The sequence below is a fragment of the Ambystoma mexicanum genome, chromosome 9, assembly GCF_040938575.1.
Source record: "Ambystoma mexicanum isolate Mex_15411 chromosome 9, UKY_AmexF1_1, whole genome shotgun sequence".
In the NCBI taxonomy this organism is placed as follows: Eukaryota; Metazoa; Chordata; class Amphibia; order Caudata; family Ambystomatidae; genus Ambystoma; species Ambystoma mexicanum.
In genome coordinates this window covers 291021051-291037776 of record NC_090931.1, presented here as the reverse complement: position 1 = coordinate 291037776, position 16726 = coordinate 291021051, and the positions used below count along the sequence as shown (strand labels likewise).

General features: G+C 47.2%; 1 protein-coding gene across 1 annotated transcript in view; it reads right to left on the bottom strand.

The window, feature by feature from the left end:
- DDX52 (DExD-box helicase 52) overlaps window positions 1-16726 on the bottom strand; it is a 376512-nt gene that overhangs the window by 278835 nt on the left and 80951 nt on the right. The window contains exon 5 of the mRNA XM_069614668.1: window positions 1521-1664. Within this exon, the coding sequence (XP_069470769.1) occupies window positions 1521-1664 (144 nt within the window). The remainder of the gene's footprint in view (window positions 1-1520; window positions 1665-16726) is intronic.

The window sequence follows — 16726 nt, the reverse complement described above, 5'->3', positions numbered from 1 at the left end:
CTAGTGACTTGAGCCATGACCTAAAACCGGAGGATGTGAACTGAGCCCTGTACGTACAACTAGCCAGCCCTTTCGCAAACTTGGCATAGTATTCCACTAGACCAAGGAATGATGTCACCTCTTATTCTTTGGTTCAGGCATTTCTAAAAATGCCTCTATCGCATGAGTCTTGGGTTTTACCCCTGCCTTAGATAAATTGTACCCAAAGTACTCTACTTTTCCAAAAATACTTTGCCAATGTCAGAGTCAAACCTGACTCACCGAACCTCTCCAAAACAAGGTGAAGTCTTCAGTCATGCTCCTTGACATCTGACCCGCCACACCAAAATGTCACCCTGGTAGCATTTGACCCACTCAATGTCACCCAGGAGAACATACAAGACACTTGCCGCTGATACGAGCACAAAAGGCATTTGTACACATCTGAACATCCCTACATGCGTGATGAAAGCAGTTAAATCTAGTGAGTCAGGGTGTAGGGGTATCTGATAAGCCAATTTCAGATCTAAGAGAGAACACCTTAGCTCCTGATTAATCTGAAATCGGTTCATTTTTAGGCAATGGAAATCTTTTGGCCATTACATTTTTATTCAAACTCCTCAAATCAATACAGAGCCTCACAGCCCCATTGGCTTTTCTTGGCAACCATGATGGGGCTAACCCACTCAGAATCTTTGACCGGTTCAATCACCATGCGTTCAAGTTTTATTTCTCCCACTCTCCTCAGTGCCAAAGGGTACTGTCCTGACTTTAGCTACAACATCACATCTAAGTTTGTTCTTATGCAGGATTCGTTTCAGACACCCAACCTAGTCAGTAAACATTTGCAGCACCCAAGTGGCCATCTTATTATTTGTTGCCACTCTCACACTGCTCTCCCTCTCAGTAGGACTTAAAGACGTGGTTTCACTTTTACCCTCACGATTCACAACTCCTCTGAAAACAGGGATGTAACTATGTACATAAGCAGGAAATAAACTTTGCCATTCTTGACCCATTTCAGAGGTTTGTGCATCAACCAAAATACCATCGAAAGAGTTAAAAAAATATATTAAACAAAAAAAAGCATCAACAGTCCAAATTAGAGAGGTGCACAAATTTCAAGTTGTAAAAATGCAGGACAATGTGGGCATCAATGTAACTGTGTAAGGGGTATGTGGGGTAGGAAGTGTTAGCCCTTGCCCACTACTTTCAAGTTGTATGTGTAATGGCGTGCTCTCTCACCATCCAACTCAAGGTCAACAAAAGTTAGGAAGGCATATTTTAAACAATCCGTATAAAGGTGGAAAGGATTGAACAATTATCAAATTTTACCAATGCCAATGTTCTTCTATAGATCCATCCCTTGGATTTGCAAGTGCATAACATCAGAAGAACTTTGCAGTGAAGCTTCAAGACTATGAACAGGTTAATTAACGTTAAACCACAAGGCTGTAATGGTATGCAACTTGAAATATTGCATGGAACAGTCTCACACTGAGGAATCTGGGCAAGTTAAATAATTTCATAGAAAGGCGTACCTGGCTGGCCAGTTCTCTGGTGGGTGATACAATTAAAGCTCTAAATCCTTTATTCATTGGCTGCTTTAGATGCGTTAATATGGGAACGCTAAAGGCCAATGTCTTTCCAGAGCCTGTAGGAGCACACGCCAGAATTTCGCGACCCTGTAAAAGCAAAAATATTTGGTTACCTCAAAACCTTTGGTAGTTGCCCACAGGGATAGGGCTACGCTTTCTAATGTTGAAAGACAAAGAATATCAGAGTTTATCATTACTTGCATAAGTAACATTTGAGTAATTCTGGTGAAGAGAGTAAAACAAATAACTAAAAGACCCATCAACCAATCTTTCTGAACAGAGAAAATATTCCCAACCGCAAACATCACAATAGCAACCACGGCTAGATTTGACACTAGCAAAAAGTACCCATACTCCGCACGGGTTCAGTAGACAGACATGATAACACTCAGCAAATGTTAAAAATCTAAGATCCGGTAGTTCGCTGTTTCAAGTCGCTGATCGCTCGATGTGCTTTGCACTCTGAAGTAAACTGCACTGAGAATGGGCATGTGTGACTGGCAGACATACCCCGGAGCAGATGTGGATTGGAGGCGAGAGTTGGCATGCTGCAGCATACTGGGACCTTCTGCGTGCTCTCTCCACCTGTCGCTTCACCCTGACGTGGTGCAGTGTGTTGCAAATGTCTTGGAAATGGTGAGTCTTAGGGCACTGAAATGTGGTTTTCGAGGCCCCTATCCGTCGTTTTTTTCTCAAGTCGAAACTCTTAAAATGAGCTGTGTCTGGTCCTTCTATGACCACATTGAAGTTTCGCCTATTTCAAAAACGGTCTCATGTGTGGAGGGGAAGAAATCTTGGGAAAGAGATGGGTCCTCCACATTTCATGTAGCCAATAATGTCCAGAGGGTCCCAACAGACAACTATGCGGAATTTGGTGCATATTGGTGGAACTGTTAGGTAAGGTTTTCATCTTTATGATAAACCTTACTGACCTTTGTCACCCCCAGGACTTTTTGTTTTGACTTGGTGATTTTTTTCCTTTGTCCGTAGGTGAAGGAGTATCTTTCCCCCCCCCCCCCTCACCTAGTCTTTGACATTTTTTTTATTTTTATAGGTGACCTTTTTATGTATCTCCATAGTGTAGAATTGGAGTTATAGTTTCCTAGAACTTTGGAGTGTATTATGGCAGCACACAGCATTTTTAATTCCCAAGGTAAAGTGGGATTCACATCCCCTTTACATTGATTTAAGGGAGCCAGCACGCCCCATCTTATGTGGAGTGCGGGGGATACAATGTATCCTTTTTCTTACTTACCTAGTAACATTATTGTTACAATTGCAAGTTTACTTGAATGACTGGTGGCAGTGGTTTTACCTTAGTGACTTTTTAGTCTTATAACGGACAGGCTGATAAATCAGCCTCTGTAATGCACAGGAGGGCCACCGTATGTATTTTGCATTTATAGAGCGCATATCCAACAGGGGAACCGAGCAAAAAAGATTGCATCTGGGCGCAGATGTAAAAACAGCACTGAACCAGAAAGCCAGCATTGTCTATTATTTTAGATGAAAATATGAATTTTACTTACTGGACTGGACTTACTGGGCTCCATTATTCACCATTTCTAGCGTGCTTCTTGTTTTTGAGGTCTTCCCCTGCCATTCTAGGTGGGAACGACTTCAGTGGAAGTTTCGTCTTCGGCAGGAATCCTTTGAATTCCATGCCAAGGCTCCAGAGTGTCTGAGAAGGCAGGAAGCGAGGGAGGAGTCCAAAACTCGTACTTTCAGGCAAAGTGAAAGACAAAAGGGATCCAAAGTCCCAATGGGGCTGGGGGGACTTTCACCTTACCTGAAAAGAACAAAGTCCCAATGGGGGGATGGCTGTCCCGATTGGACAGACAGATCACTCCTTTCTGTAAACTGAAGGGAAAGTTTGCAGAAGTTGTGCTGTAGTTCCTGATAAATGTTCAGAACCTGGAAGCTGCTGACAAGTCGACCCCTGGTGCTGAAACCGAAGAGGAAGATTAAGAAAAGAAGTCTGTAGCGATTTCCAGCAACCGGAGAGCCTGCTGTGTAACCAGAGCCTGATGCAACACTTCCTCCCAATCGTCCCGAATTCGACTCCTACCCAGAGGACGGTGAGATACACTAGTCTCAAGAAGACCTACATTTTGAGCCATCCGACGGTGTGCTGCGACCTTGCAGGGCTGCGAACCGCCAATACTCCGAGACCTGGTCTTCTGAAGTCCGAATCCGTCTGAAACACTGGTGGACTCCAAATGGATCTCCAGAGACACAATTTGAATCCGTGAAGTCCTCTCACCAGAGTGCAGCACCAGATTAGTGAAGAGAATACGAACAGCGATAATCGTGCTTCATCTGGCTGCTGTAAAAAAGGTACCAAAACCACAGAGCCGCAAGAATCTGCGACAGATCTCTTACTGGAAGCCCCCTCCGACGACTGCTGCTGCAAGTTCCCACCCAGTGTTCACTTCCTTCATCTCCAAACCAAGAATCTAGTGACCAGGTCCTGTGCAGCTGCATCCTGAAGGCAACCATCTAGAAGCTTTACTTTTCTTGTAAGGTACTGTGTGGGCTGGGGCAATACTTACCTTACATCTGGTCTGCATCCTGTGAAGCCGAGTGGATGATTTGTGTGGTTGGAAGTTTGCCCATATCACTTGCCCAGATCTAATGTTCGCACACGTATATGGAGCCTTATGTGAAGTCCCCGGACACTTGAAACTAACTCTGAAGCAAATACTTGTTAAAGAAGATATCCTCTGGGACCCTGACTTTGCTGCAACTGAACCCTATCCTGACCTGCTTACAGCTGCCTCCTCGCTCCTCGCCACTATGGTCCCTCTTCCTTATCTGCGATCAGTCATGCTTAGAATAGGGAAGGACTTATAAGAAAAGGATACTGTCTTGAAAGCAGAACACATGTAAAAGTACTTACTTGCTAAAGAGTTGTGGTAACTGTAACTCTGTGAAAGAAGACGTTACAAAGTACCATTAGGTTTATGCTTACCTTTGAGTTGCATTCTCCCCCTCTCAAAAGTATACAAGTTACTTTACTAACTTTGAATGGGGTTTCCCCCCCTTCTTAAAAGGGTTGCTACTGTTTTAGTATTCTTAACTGAATGGGTGCAGAAGCTCACCAACAGGGTACATTGGGTCTTTCTTAACATGTAATATTGGGTATTTCATTGACTGGACTGCTTTATACAGATCTAAAACAGTCTCCGAGTTAATATATTTGAGTTGTTGATAACGCCTCTTAAATGTATAGGCCTTACCTCTATTAGCTCCTGCTCTTCTTAACTTGTAACCCTGGGCTGTGCTTCCCCGAATTGCGTTGGTGCTATTCTAAAATAATTTCAGAAAGTTCTTACTTACCTTAGAAATTCTATTATACACTTCTTAAAAGTATACTGCTATGTATTTTCTTTATTTACTGGCTATAACTATGCATTAGATAAAAGGATAATAATATAAATCAATAGGTCAATTACTTACCTTAAAATACATTGTGTCTTTCTTAAAGCGGAATTGGGTTTTGCTTTCCCTGATTTGCTTGGTGCATTCTAAAATAGTTGAGTGTTCGTACTTACCATTGAGTAGCTTGAGGCCCCTCCAGAAAGTATACAAGTTGTTTTACTAGTTCTCAACAGAGTTCTAAAAAGTAATGTTGCAAGGTGTATACTTCTAACAGGGTTGATTTATTATGTGGTTAATGTATTACACCGAATTCTTTTGATAGTTTTTTTGGTCGAATTAAATTAAATATATGGGGAGGGTTAAGGGAATAGGTTAGGGTGTGGGGGGAGGGGGAAGAAGGTGCAGGAGTTCTTCCCCTGCATTTCTGACCCAAAAAAACACCAAAATAAATTAGGTGAAATTGGAAAAGGACAAATGTTTCTGATCAAGTAGACCTAAACCGATTACTAGAACACAGTGTCACTGCATGACTGACAGGGTCTACTACTCTTGAATTACTGACTATTCTAAAAATATATATAACCTGGTTTTACTCCCCAAGAGTAGCTGACAGCCATTCTGAATGTGTTGTAGGTTTGACTCACCTTGACTGCATAGTGTATTCTTAATAAGGTTATACTTTGGGTTGTAACCAATAACTATTGAGTTGGTTTTTATAAGTTCTAGTACTCATTTCCCCAAGATGCATCTGGGTCTACTTGTATTTAAATAAACTCTTTACTTTTACAAAACAGTTTTTCTTTGTACCAGGCTCCAGTCCTCTCTCCATCCTAAAATAAGACTGGCTGCTCTGTCCATGCTACCACATTCTCGGGTGGTTCAGCCTTACACTAAGAGTGGAGCCTATGTACTGCCTCATATATGGTTTTCTGAAGTCTTGGTAGGACTTTAGAAAAACTCTTAATGGGAATGGTGTGGAACTGTATAAGTAACAATAACAGATTTTCTGTGCATATATATCTCATACATTACTCACTGTAATCGTATTTCTGATGCTTGGATCGGCTTTGATTCACATGCTATGCTTAGGCCGACATCTTGTGGTAGTCGCAGAGTATTGCATGATTTGTTTTCGAAACTCCAAAAGGGACGTCGACTGGGCGTGTTAGTAATACTATCCCTAGTGTGACGTCTACTGTACCCATGGTTCTTCATGCGCCAAGGCCCTGCAGATAGGATATGAGGTTGCATGAAGTGTAGCGCGAGTACAGAGGTAATTAAAACTGTGCACCTACACTTTAGTCCTAAACCAAGTGGGCTCTAAACGTTTTATCCTTGTCTCATCGAGTTCCATGGTGCACCTCCCGTGCTCAGTATCTTACAGCCCAGTTCCCTCTTTCTGAGCCATCTGCCCCCACTCCCCTCACCGAAATGCATTGCAAAACTAACCATTCAGTTTCCACTGATGAGCTTCCCCCATAGATTGCTGCAGTGATCTTTTCCATTAAATGTATGTCTTTTGCCGTGTTCGACCACTCTTTCGCTGTGGGGAGGGTCCCCCTTTCCAGTACCTGGCGGTACATGCGTGTGCCGCCAGATGGAGAAAGCGCACCAGAGGCGAGTGTACGCCCCATTGGTCATCCCGCTTCTCCAACCCGAACAATACTAACATAGGGTCTAACCTGTACATCCTTGATCCAACCCAAGACCTCGCACCAGAACACTTGCACCCTGAGGCAAACCCACCACATGTGCTAGTAGTCCGCTCTTGCTCCACATCCATGCCAGCTATGGGGGTTTACCATTGGGAACATTTTGGACAAACGCATCGGATCATATTGCCAGCGATGTAGCAGTTTTATGGCATGGAGCTTGTACTGGCACAATATGGATGTCTTAAAAGCCCTCCTACACATCAGCTGCATAGTCTCCCCCACCCCTTCGTGCCATCCCCAGATCGCTCCCCTATCGTGACCGGAGCCCCTGTATAGCCCTGTCTCTAGGTAGTGCCCCCGTAAAGGTGTGAAATTAGGCCTTCCATATTCCAGTGTCCATCCAGGACCCTCTCGACTGGCATAAGGTCCCTCTGAATGAGCCCCTTCCACTTTTCCGCCATGAATATTCCTTTAAGTCTGAGGTATGGCAACACTGACAACCTGCCTATGCCCAATGCCGATTCCAGGTGCTGCATACCTATGAACTCCTAGCCTTTCACCAATTGACCCACACTGGCCAGTCCCCCTCAAACCACGACTGGTACTGTCCAACCTCAGGTATCGCGTCTCTAAATGGTGGCGCCCAAATGTGACTCATCGGCGAAGGCCAAGTGGTAATCCCTTCCTCTCCCATTCCCAGTACTTCCCAGTGAACTCGCAGGATTGGGTGATCCCTAATTTTCCCCGGGAGCCTGCTCTTCAGAGCCCAGAGCCATTCCCCCACCGTTGCAGGGAGCAAATGTTGATTTTCCAGGAAAACCCACTGCTTACCTGGGTCCTCCGTCAGGTGCGGGACCAGAGCCCTAAATTGCGCCGCCCTGTAATACAGCACGAGATCCAGTAGTCCTACTCCCCCCCCCTTTCTTTGGGTAGTATTAGTGTCCCGTATCCCACTCTGAGCTTCTGACCCTGCCAGAGGAATCATAGGATGTGTCGCTTAGCCTCTTTTAGGAACGCTTCCGGTGACCGGATCGGCAACATTTGAAACAGATATTGTACCCTCGGGAGGAGGTTCATCTTTATTTCATTGAGCCTCCCCATCCATGACATCCATGACAGTTGCCCCTTTCCCCATGAATCCATTTCGCAGAAGAACAGCTCATCAAACAAAGGGGATCGTTCGGATGGCCCAGGTCTTCTACAGGTCTCACAATGCTGACCCACAGGTATTTCACCTCTTGCGGCTGAACCTGTAATCCCAGCAGTTTCAACACCTCCATCTTCCTAACACCAAATTTCCTTTATTCACCCTGAATCCTGAGAACCTCCCAAACTCTTCAATTATCGCCAGGGTTGCAGGGATGGACTGAACCGGGTTCATTAGGTGTAGCATGACATCTGCGTGCAGCCCTAATTTAAACTATTACCAACCCAGATACCCTCGACCTGTGGGTCCTCCTCAGATGTTCCCCCAATATCTCCATCGTTAGAGTGAACAGGAGGGGTGACAGATGACATCCCTGCCTCGTCCCCCTTTGTAAAGCAAAGGCCCGCAACATTCTCCCATTGACTGGGACACTGGCCGTTGGAGTTGCATATAGTGCCTGAATACCCTTCTGGCCCCCCTCGCCAAATCCCAATTTGAGTACCCCATAAAGGAAGCCCCAAGTCCACACAATCAAAAGCCTTCTCTGCATCTAGGGCCACTAGAACTGGGTTCCCCCACCTCCCAGCGGCAAACCTCAAATGATGTAGCGTTTTGCACAGGGCGTCGGCCCCTTGTCGGCCTTGAATAAATCCCACCTGATCTGAGTGGATTAGTCTCGGCATAAGGCCGTCCATTTGTGTAGCAAGCACCTTGTGAACATTTTTGCGTCCACATTAAGTAGGGAGATGGGTCGACATGATTTGCAGTTCTCCGGGGCTTTGTCCGCCTTCAGTATAACCGTAATTAGTGCCTTTCTGAAGGACGGGGTGCTTTCCCAGTGGCCATAATATTAGTGAATAGGCCTGCCATGTGTTGCGCCAGGGACAAGCAAAGCTCTTATAGAACCCTGCTGTATACCCGTCCTCCCCCAGTGCCTTCCCCAGCTTTACCCTGCTATGGCTTTCAGCAATTCCTACTGAGTGATTGGCTCGTCTAGTTCAATGACCTCCCCACTCTGGAGGCTTGGCAGGGACACTTCCGCCCGATATGCCTCCAGGGCTTCCTTGTCCACCCCCCTCTTCTGTAAAGATGCTCATAGAATGTAGAAAATTCACAAGTCCCTTCCTCTGCACAGGAATGTAGCTGCCCTCCCTCGTCCAGAATCGCTGCCACCCATCTATCTGGCCTCGACACCAATAACGTGCCAGCTTTATCCTCCTCATAGTATCTTTGTTTCAGGTATTGTAAACTAGCCAGCACTTTACCCACTTTACCCATCTCCAGATCCTCCTCCCTTTCCCCCCCTTACCTTCTGCCCTTTCTAGGTGACAAATCTCTCCCCTGAGGTTTTGGGCCAATAGATCCTAATTCTCTTTTTAGAGACACCCTCCCTAATAAGTAGGCCCCTCTATGTTGCTTTCGCAGCATCCCATACCACACCCTTTTCGACTTCTCCCGTGTTATTGAGTTGAAAGAATTCCTCAATCGCACCTTTCATTTCATCTGCAAATCTGACATTTTTCAGGAGGAGATCGTTCAACCACCAAAGGGACTTCCGGGGTCTCAAACCTGACAGGGTTTTCTCGATATCCACCATGTCGTGATCCGACCAACTAATCAAAAGAGGTTCGCATTTAGCAACCCTACCGGCATGCTGCTGGTGAGTGAACTAGTAATCAATCCTTGTTCTAGACCTGTGGGCTGATAAGAAGGTGAAGCCCGTCTCTGCTAGGTGACAATCCCGCCACATGTCTATCAACCCCTGGTCCCACATGTAATCCACAAATCCTCCTTCTAGGCGTCTACCCCCGCCCCCGGGAGGATTTGCCCACCGCTATGATCCATTTCTCTGTCTGCCCACATGTTAAAATCAGCCCCACGATGAGTAAGCCCTCTGTCCTGTCAAATGCCTCCCTCATGGCTTCTCTAAGGAACTGCATTTGGCCAACAGTCGGACAGTAAATGGATGCTTTGGTCAACCGTGAATTCTCCAAGGTCTCCAAAACCACCAGAGCACTCCCCATCAGCTAGACGCCCGACCAATGGGTAGACCATTCTTATTCTTCGATTAAGTATGACCCCCACCCCTCCCTTCTTAAGAGGCTCTGAAGCCCAGAAAACCTGCCCAATGTGCGCCCCTGGGATGTGTCTTTCTTCCCCATTTACCATCAGAGTTTCCTGTACCAGGAGCACGTCCAGGTTACAATTCTGCATTTCTCTCCATAGCAAGGAACGTTTTGTGGGGGAGTTCAGGCCTTTAACATTCAAAGATCCCATCTTGAGAACCTCCACCTGGCCCCCTGTCTCAGGGTGCGCCATTCAGAACCACGATGTCCCTTTTGTGACCACTTAGTTTCAACCAATACAGAATTCTTCATATCTACCTTTTCTTATGGAAATTCCTATGTTTAACCTGTCCCCCTCCCACTCCTAGCCCTCTGAAGATTGTCCTGCGTAAGACGCCCACCCTGAGGTGTACCACTAATAATGAAGTCTCGTCTTCCCCGTTGTCCCCAATATCAGCTCTTCTCCCCCCCGGTGGTGATTATGCGCACTTAGCTTCCCCCATTCTCCAACTGGTCTGCACCACCCCTTCGTTCATCTCTGGTCTGTTCTTCTGCAGGGGTGGGTGGTGTGTTCAGCTTCTTGAGCTTTCTGCCACCTTGTATCCTCTTTTTTGCACTCTGTGGACCCAGGGCCCCCCGCCGTTCCAGTGATGTCACCTCTGCCTCCTCCTGACCCTCTGTCATATCTTCACCCTTGAGAACCTGGAGTACCTGCTGCGCCTCCTGACCACTGGTCACTCGGTAATCCATTTCTCTGTGTTCAAATATTAGAGCACAGGGAAAAGACCAACGATATTAAATGCCTTTATTGGTTAGACATTGCATGAGAGGGCACCAGTCTCTGCAGCGGGTCAACGTCAGCGCCAATAGGTCCTGGAACACTTTGATCAGGTCGCCCTCATTTGGGAAGCTCCCCAGGCGCTTCGCTCGTTTAAGCACTTCCCATCTTCTCCCTATATCCGAGGAAGCGAACTACTATGGACCTTGGGCCTTTACCCCCCCCAAACCTCCCAACGTCCCCTCCCCCACCACCTCCGCCTCTATGGGCTCTTTCCAGCTGTACCTCTACCTCCTTCTAGGGCAAACAGTTGATTTATCAGGCCTTCTACCTTCCGTCCCACTTCCGTTGGCGACACCCTTTCTGTTCTTTTACCCCCAGGATGCGTAGATTGTTGTGCCTCTCTCCGTTCTCTAAATCGTCCAGCTTCAACAATGTTTCTTCCTCCCGCGTTTCGAGATCTGCCAAACATTTTCATGTCGAGGATGTCCACCAGTAAATGATTGTTCTCGATCCCTTCCATCTTGTCCTCTAATTTATCAACCCTGGCACTGAGGTTGCAAATTGATACTTGGATTTCTGTCCCGATTGCTTTAATCTCCTGAAATATGTCCCTCAGGTCTTCTCTGGTCAGGATCGGGGCCGACATGCCCTCTCCAGTCGTCATCTCGTGTAGGGCAGAAGGGGTTCCCTCCTGGGCGCTACCTGGATGTCTCCGGAAGCATTGTAGTGACAGGACGTCCGTGGGGACTATTCGCAGTTGCAGACTGCTCTCGTGCCACCTCCAGGGCAACCACTTGCTCTCTCAGGTGGGTGCAGCCCCATTTCTTCTGAGGTTAGGGATGGTATTGAATCTGTGTGTCCCCGCCGGCTTCTTGACTCCAAGTTCGCCAATGGCTCCTGAGGTTACCCCTGCTTTGCTCTGTGGGTCTGCACCCCAATGTCTCAGGGCAACTGCCTTTGGCTGTAGCTTTGGAGGTTATGGCTACCTAACAGGCTCTTTGACCGTCCCGCCAGGGGCTTCTCCCTTCTTCCGTGAGGGTATGCCCGAGTCCAGGTCCTGGGTGTGTCCTGGTGTGGGGCCAGTGCTCGGCACTCCCTTGTTGCCTCTAGGTTTGCCTCCCCAGCCGAGTTTCACCTCTGCGGGCCGGTCTGGGGCAGTCCCACTGCCCTTTGTTACATCCTGTCCGCCTCTGGTGCCTACCTAAATCCCTTCAAATGTTCCATGTGGCCCTCTCCGTATGGTATCCTGCAGAGTAGCATCCACAAAGTACTTCTGGGCCAAGATTTTACCCTCTGGGCCCGGGTTACGGCAGTTCTAGGGGTCTCCCCCTCTGATCCTCCCCCCCACGCTGTGTCATGGTCTCCTGGGGGCCCTCTCCTGGCACCACGTGGGCAGCGTGCTGGCTACTTCCACAATGGTTTTCTCGTTCCTTTGCCTGGTGTCCCTTAGCTCTCGGGTCCCAGCAGCTCCTCCTCCGCTGGCCTGCAACCATCCTGGGTGGCTGCTCCTCCCTCCGCAGGTCTCCGGTCCCCTGGGGCACTGTCGGCATCCCCCACTAGCTCTCCTGCCTGCTTAGATTGGCAGCGTCATCTGCTTTCCGTCGCTCCTCTTGCCGCCGTTGCCTCTGGCTCTCCGCACTGCCTCAAGCTGGGGTTCGGCACGAGCTGGCAAGTGTTCCCTTGAACGCCTCGTCAACACCACCACTGATCTGCTTTCCGCTTTTGCTCGCAGGTGTCCCCTCGCAGTATTATCGTTGTCATCTGCTTCTTTCATGCGGCACCCCAGCAGGCCAATTTAAAACTTGTCTTTCTGTGGGAAACTGCGCAGAGTCCAGAGGACCTCCGGAGCAGGTAGCGGGTCATTGCTCAGACGTTTTCCCCAGCTTGAGCACCCTTCCCAGACGTCAATGGTGGAGGGGGGGTGTGGGAGGGGGTGTAAGGGTGCCACAACTCTGTGCACCCTTCCTCGTGTGGCCCGGCCATCCTCACGGTTCCAGCCCCCCGGGGCTTCATTGCCTCGTGCTGCTTTACGGTCTGCTCGCTGCAAGGGCCCGCCACAGCCTCCAACCACTCCTGGGTTATCAGCGCTTCAGGAAGGCGCCAGATAGCTTAACTCTACACCGGGTGAGGGGGGTGTTTATCAATTTCACGTGCCCAACGGCTCGAGACGGAGCTGCTTCCTTATGCGACCAAACTGGTAAGCGCCCCCCAGCGGGCTCCGAGATAGCTTTTTTTTTTTTAAATGTGATCTCCTTCCCTACCAGGTGCTATGGAAAAAAAGAGTTGGTCCATTTTCCTTAGAGGTTTTCTTTTGTTTATGTAGTAGAATACCACCCTCCTTATATCTGAGTTTGATGTGGTTCAGAAAAAAAAGTAGGTAGTTCAATGGACTGGTTAACATGGAACTTAGATATTCATTATTGGCGAGAACCTAGGATGTGTTTTAAGAACCACCTTGTCTTTGCGGATGACAATGAAAGGGTCTGTTACAGATAATGCCTGGTACCCACTGACTCATTTTATCAAGGTGATAACTTACAAGACTACCTTTCTAGTAGCTAAGTGTTTAGGCTGGCCATGTGCACTGGATCAAAGGGTGGACCCATGAGCTTTGAGAGTACAACGTTAAGGTCCCAACCTTGTGGAGGGTTAGAAATGCAAGGGTATGGTCTCTTTACTCTTTCCATTAAAGCTTTGATAACCGGTACTTTTCATCAAGACACTGTTTTGGGAAGTGGTTTAAGCGGACAGGGCCGATGGGTTTATCCTTATGGAATTAAATACTAAACCAGAGTCTAGTAGGTAAAGCATGTAGTGTAGAATGTTAGATGGTGAACATTCAATTGGGTTTAAGGATTGTGATCTGCACCAGACAACAAACGTTTTCCACTTGTTAAAGTAACAGTGTCTGTTGCTGGGTTTTCGTGCTTCCTTGAGGATATTCATACGCCTTTGAGGAAGGTATAAGTGCCCAAACTGACTTCAGGAGCCAAGCTGCGACTAAATCTGTAGGATGATTACCCCACAGGGAGAAGATTTCATCTAATGTATCTTTGTGGATTGGCCACTTGTGTTCCTCGGGTAGAGGACTTCTGCTCAGAGTGTCTGCTAGAGCATTGAGTTTCCCTGGAACGTGTGGAGAGCCTAGGAACATGTTTTGCTCGAGTGTCCACTTCCACATTTTTTTGGGATAGTCTGAACAGACTTGTAGAGTGTGTGCCTCCCTGCTCGTTTATGTAAAACATGGCATCGGTGCTGTCTGTGAGGACTTGCACTATTGGACGTACTAGATGCGGTTGAAAAGCTTGCAGTGCCTTGCTAGAAGTTCTAGAAGGTTTATGTGGTTTTGGGCTGTAGTCTGTGTCCACTGGCCATGAGCTGTGTGATGACGGTAATGGGCTCCCCATCTTGAGAGTGAGCTGTCTGTAGTTCACATCGCGTGAGCTGGTGGATTGCAAAAGGGTTTTCCTTTAAGCAAGTTGTCCTTGGACCACCAGCGAACAGCTTGTACTAAGGTTAGCAAAACAACCACTAAATAGTCTCACTGACTGCTTGCCCGAGACCGTCGTTTTGCTAACCACTCTTGAATTGGGTGCAGAGAGGCGTGTGGAACTAGGTAAAAGAATGAGGCCATCATCCCAAGCAGACGCATTGCCTTGCGCACAGTTATCTGACAACCAGCTACATAGTGAGGCGTTTTGTACTCTCTCATTTGAGGGGAAGACAAACTCCTCTGGTGTCTTCATGATCGCTCCCACAAATTGTTTTACTTGACTGGGGATGAGACTTGATTTTTTCCCGTTGATAGAAAATCCCAACTGGAACAGTAGGTTGATTGTTCTTTGGATGCTGTATTTGCATATTTGAGGATTCTCTCCTGTTATCATCCAGTGTATATAAGGGTACACTGGGATTGACACTCTGTAGGTTACGCTGCTACCACTGCTAGTACCTTTGTGAACACCCCTGGAGCGGACACTATGCCAAAGAAGAGCACCTTGAATTGGTAGTGTTCTCCCACTATCTGGAAGGGCAGATACTTTCTATGCGCTGTGAACATTGAAATATGAAAGTATGCATCTTTTATATCCAATTTGGACCCTTTGTTTAAGAGGAATTCCCTCCTGGAGTGTTGTCATGCAAAATGTATGTGGCTTGACATATGGGTTTGCCGGGGGCAGGTCTAGTACAAGGCGCATTGTTAAAGGCATACTCTAGTAAAAAAAATTATTTCAAAAATAGATAGGCCACATTTAAAAAAAAAAAAAAAAAAAGAAAAAAAAAACGCATCCTCCGTTTTAAAACTTCCTATGTAAAATTGTGAGCTATTCAAGTTCAAAATTCGAAAAAGCAAGCACAGGGGGGGCCGCCATTTTGTGAAATAGAGGCCCTCCTGTGCTGGCTTTTGCGGCACTAATGAAGGAAAAGCCAGCCAGCTGTAGTAAACAAAGTCTACCGCTGGGTGGCTTTCCCTTCATTAGTGCCGGGACTCGGAGGACGCGGACCGGAGACCAGAGCAGGAAAGCTGCAGCTTAATCTCAGTAAGTGCTATTTTTTTTACAAAAAGTAAGCACTAGCTGCGGTTTTTTTTCTAAGTTTTCCGGGCTGGAGGAGCCCGGAAAACTTAGAAATAAAACCGCAGCTTTAAAAACGTTGTATTTATGTTTGCGGTCGCTTTTGAAGCGACCGCAAACATAAATACAACGTTATTGTGGTGGAAAACGCTGCGGTTTTTCGTTCCAAGTTTCTCAGGCTCCTCCGGCTCGGAGGAGCCTGAGAAACTTGGAAAGAAAAACCGCAGCGTTTTCCAACACAACCGCGTGTGTTTCTGCCTGCTGTGGCTATCATTGTGGGTCTCCGGTGCTCCAGCACCGGAGACCCAAAGTGAAAGCCACAGCAGGCAGAAACACACGCGGTTATGTTTACATGCCGCGTAGTGTTTCTACCTGCAGCTGATTTCCCATTTGGGGCTCTCGGGCTCCCCGTGGGGAGCCCGAGAGCCCCAAATGGGAAATGCTACGTTGTCTGCCTGAATCTGCTTTTCCATTTGGGGCTCTCAGGCTCCCCGTGGGGAGCCCGAGAGCCCCAAATGGAAAAGCAGATTCAGGCAGACACAACACGGTTGTGTTGGAAAACGCTGCAGTTTTAAAACCGCAGCGTTTTCCAACACAATAACGTTGTATTTATGTTTGCGGTCGCTTCAAAAGCGACCGCAAACATAAATACAACGTTTTTAAAGCTGCGTTTTATTTCTAAGTTTTCCGGGCTCCTCCAGCCCGGAAAACTTAGAAAAAAAACCGCAGCTAGTGCTTACTTTTTGTAAAAAAAAATAGCACTTACCGAGATTCAGCTGCAGCTTTCCTGCTCTGGTCTCCGGTCCGCGTCCTCCGAGTCCTGGCACTAATGAAAGGAAAGCCACCCAGCGGTAGACTTTGTTTACTACAGCTGGCTGGCTTTTCCTTCATTAGTGCCGCAAAAGCAAAAGCCAGCACAAGAGGGCCTCCATTTCACAAAATGGCGGCCCCCCTGTGCTTGCTTTTTCGAATTTTGAGCTTGAATAGCTCAAAATTTTACATAGGAAGTTTTAAAACGGAGGATGCGATTTTTTTTTTTTTTAATGTGGCCTATCGATTTTTGAAATAAATTTTTTTACTAGAGTATCCCTTTAAGTCTTTCTTTGGCACAAGGAAGTACGTTGAATAGATGGCCTTTTTTAACCTGGTTTGCTGGGACTATTTCTATGCGTCTTTTTCCAGCAGGGTCTTCACCTCGTGCAGTAATATGTGCCTTTCTTCTGAAGTCAAATTTCTGTGTCTTGGTGGGTGGATGAGTGGTTTCTTCAGAAGCTCTATGCAGTAACCACCCACCACGGTGGATAGCACCCACTTGTCTGAAGTGATCCCCTCCCATGTGCGAGTGAATTGTGAGATGCGACCTACATGGAAGGGGACCTGAAGCTGGGCGTCATTGTATGGGGGTAGTGGAGCCGTTGGTGGAGAAGGCCCTACCTCTGCTTGTGGATCTTTTGCAGCCTCTCTGAAAATTGGAGGAAGACTGTCCTTGTGAGTTGCCCCATGATTGTGATCGGGTTTCCCGGACCATAGTTCTAGGAACATTGT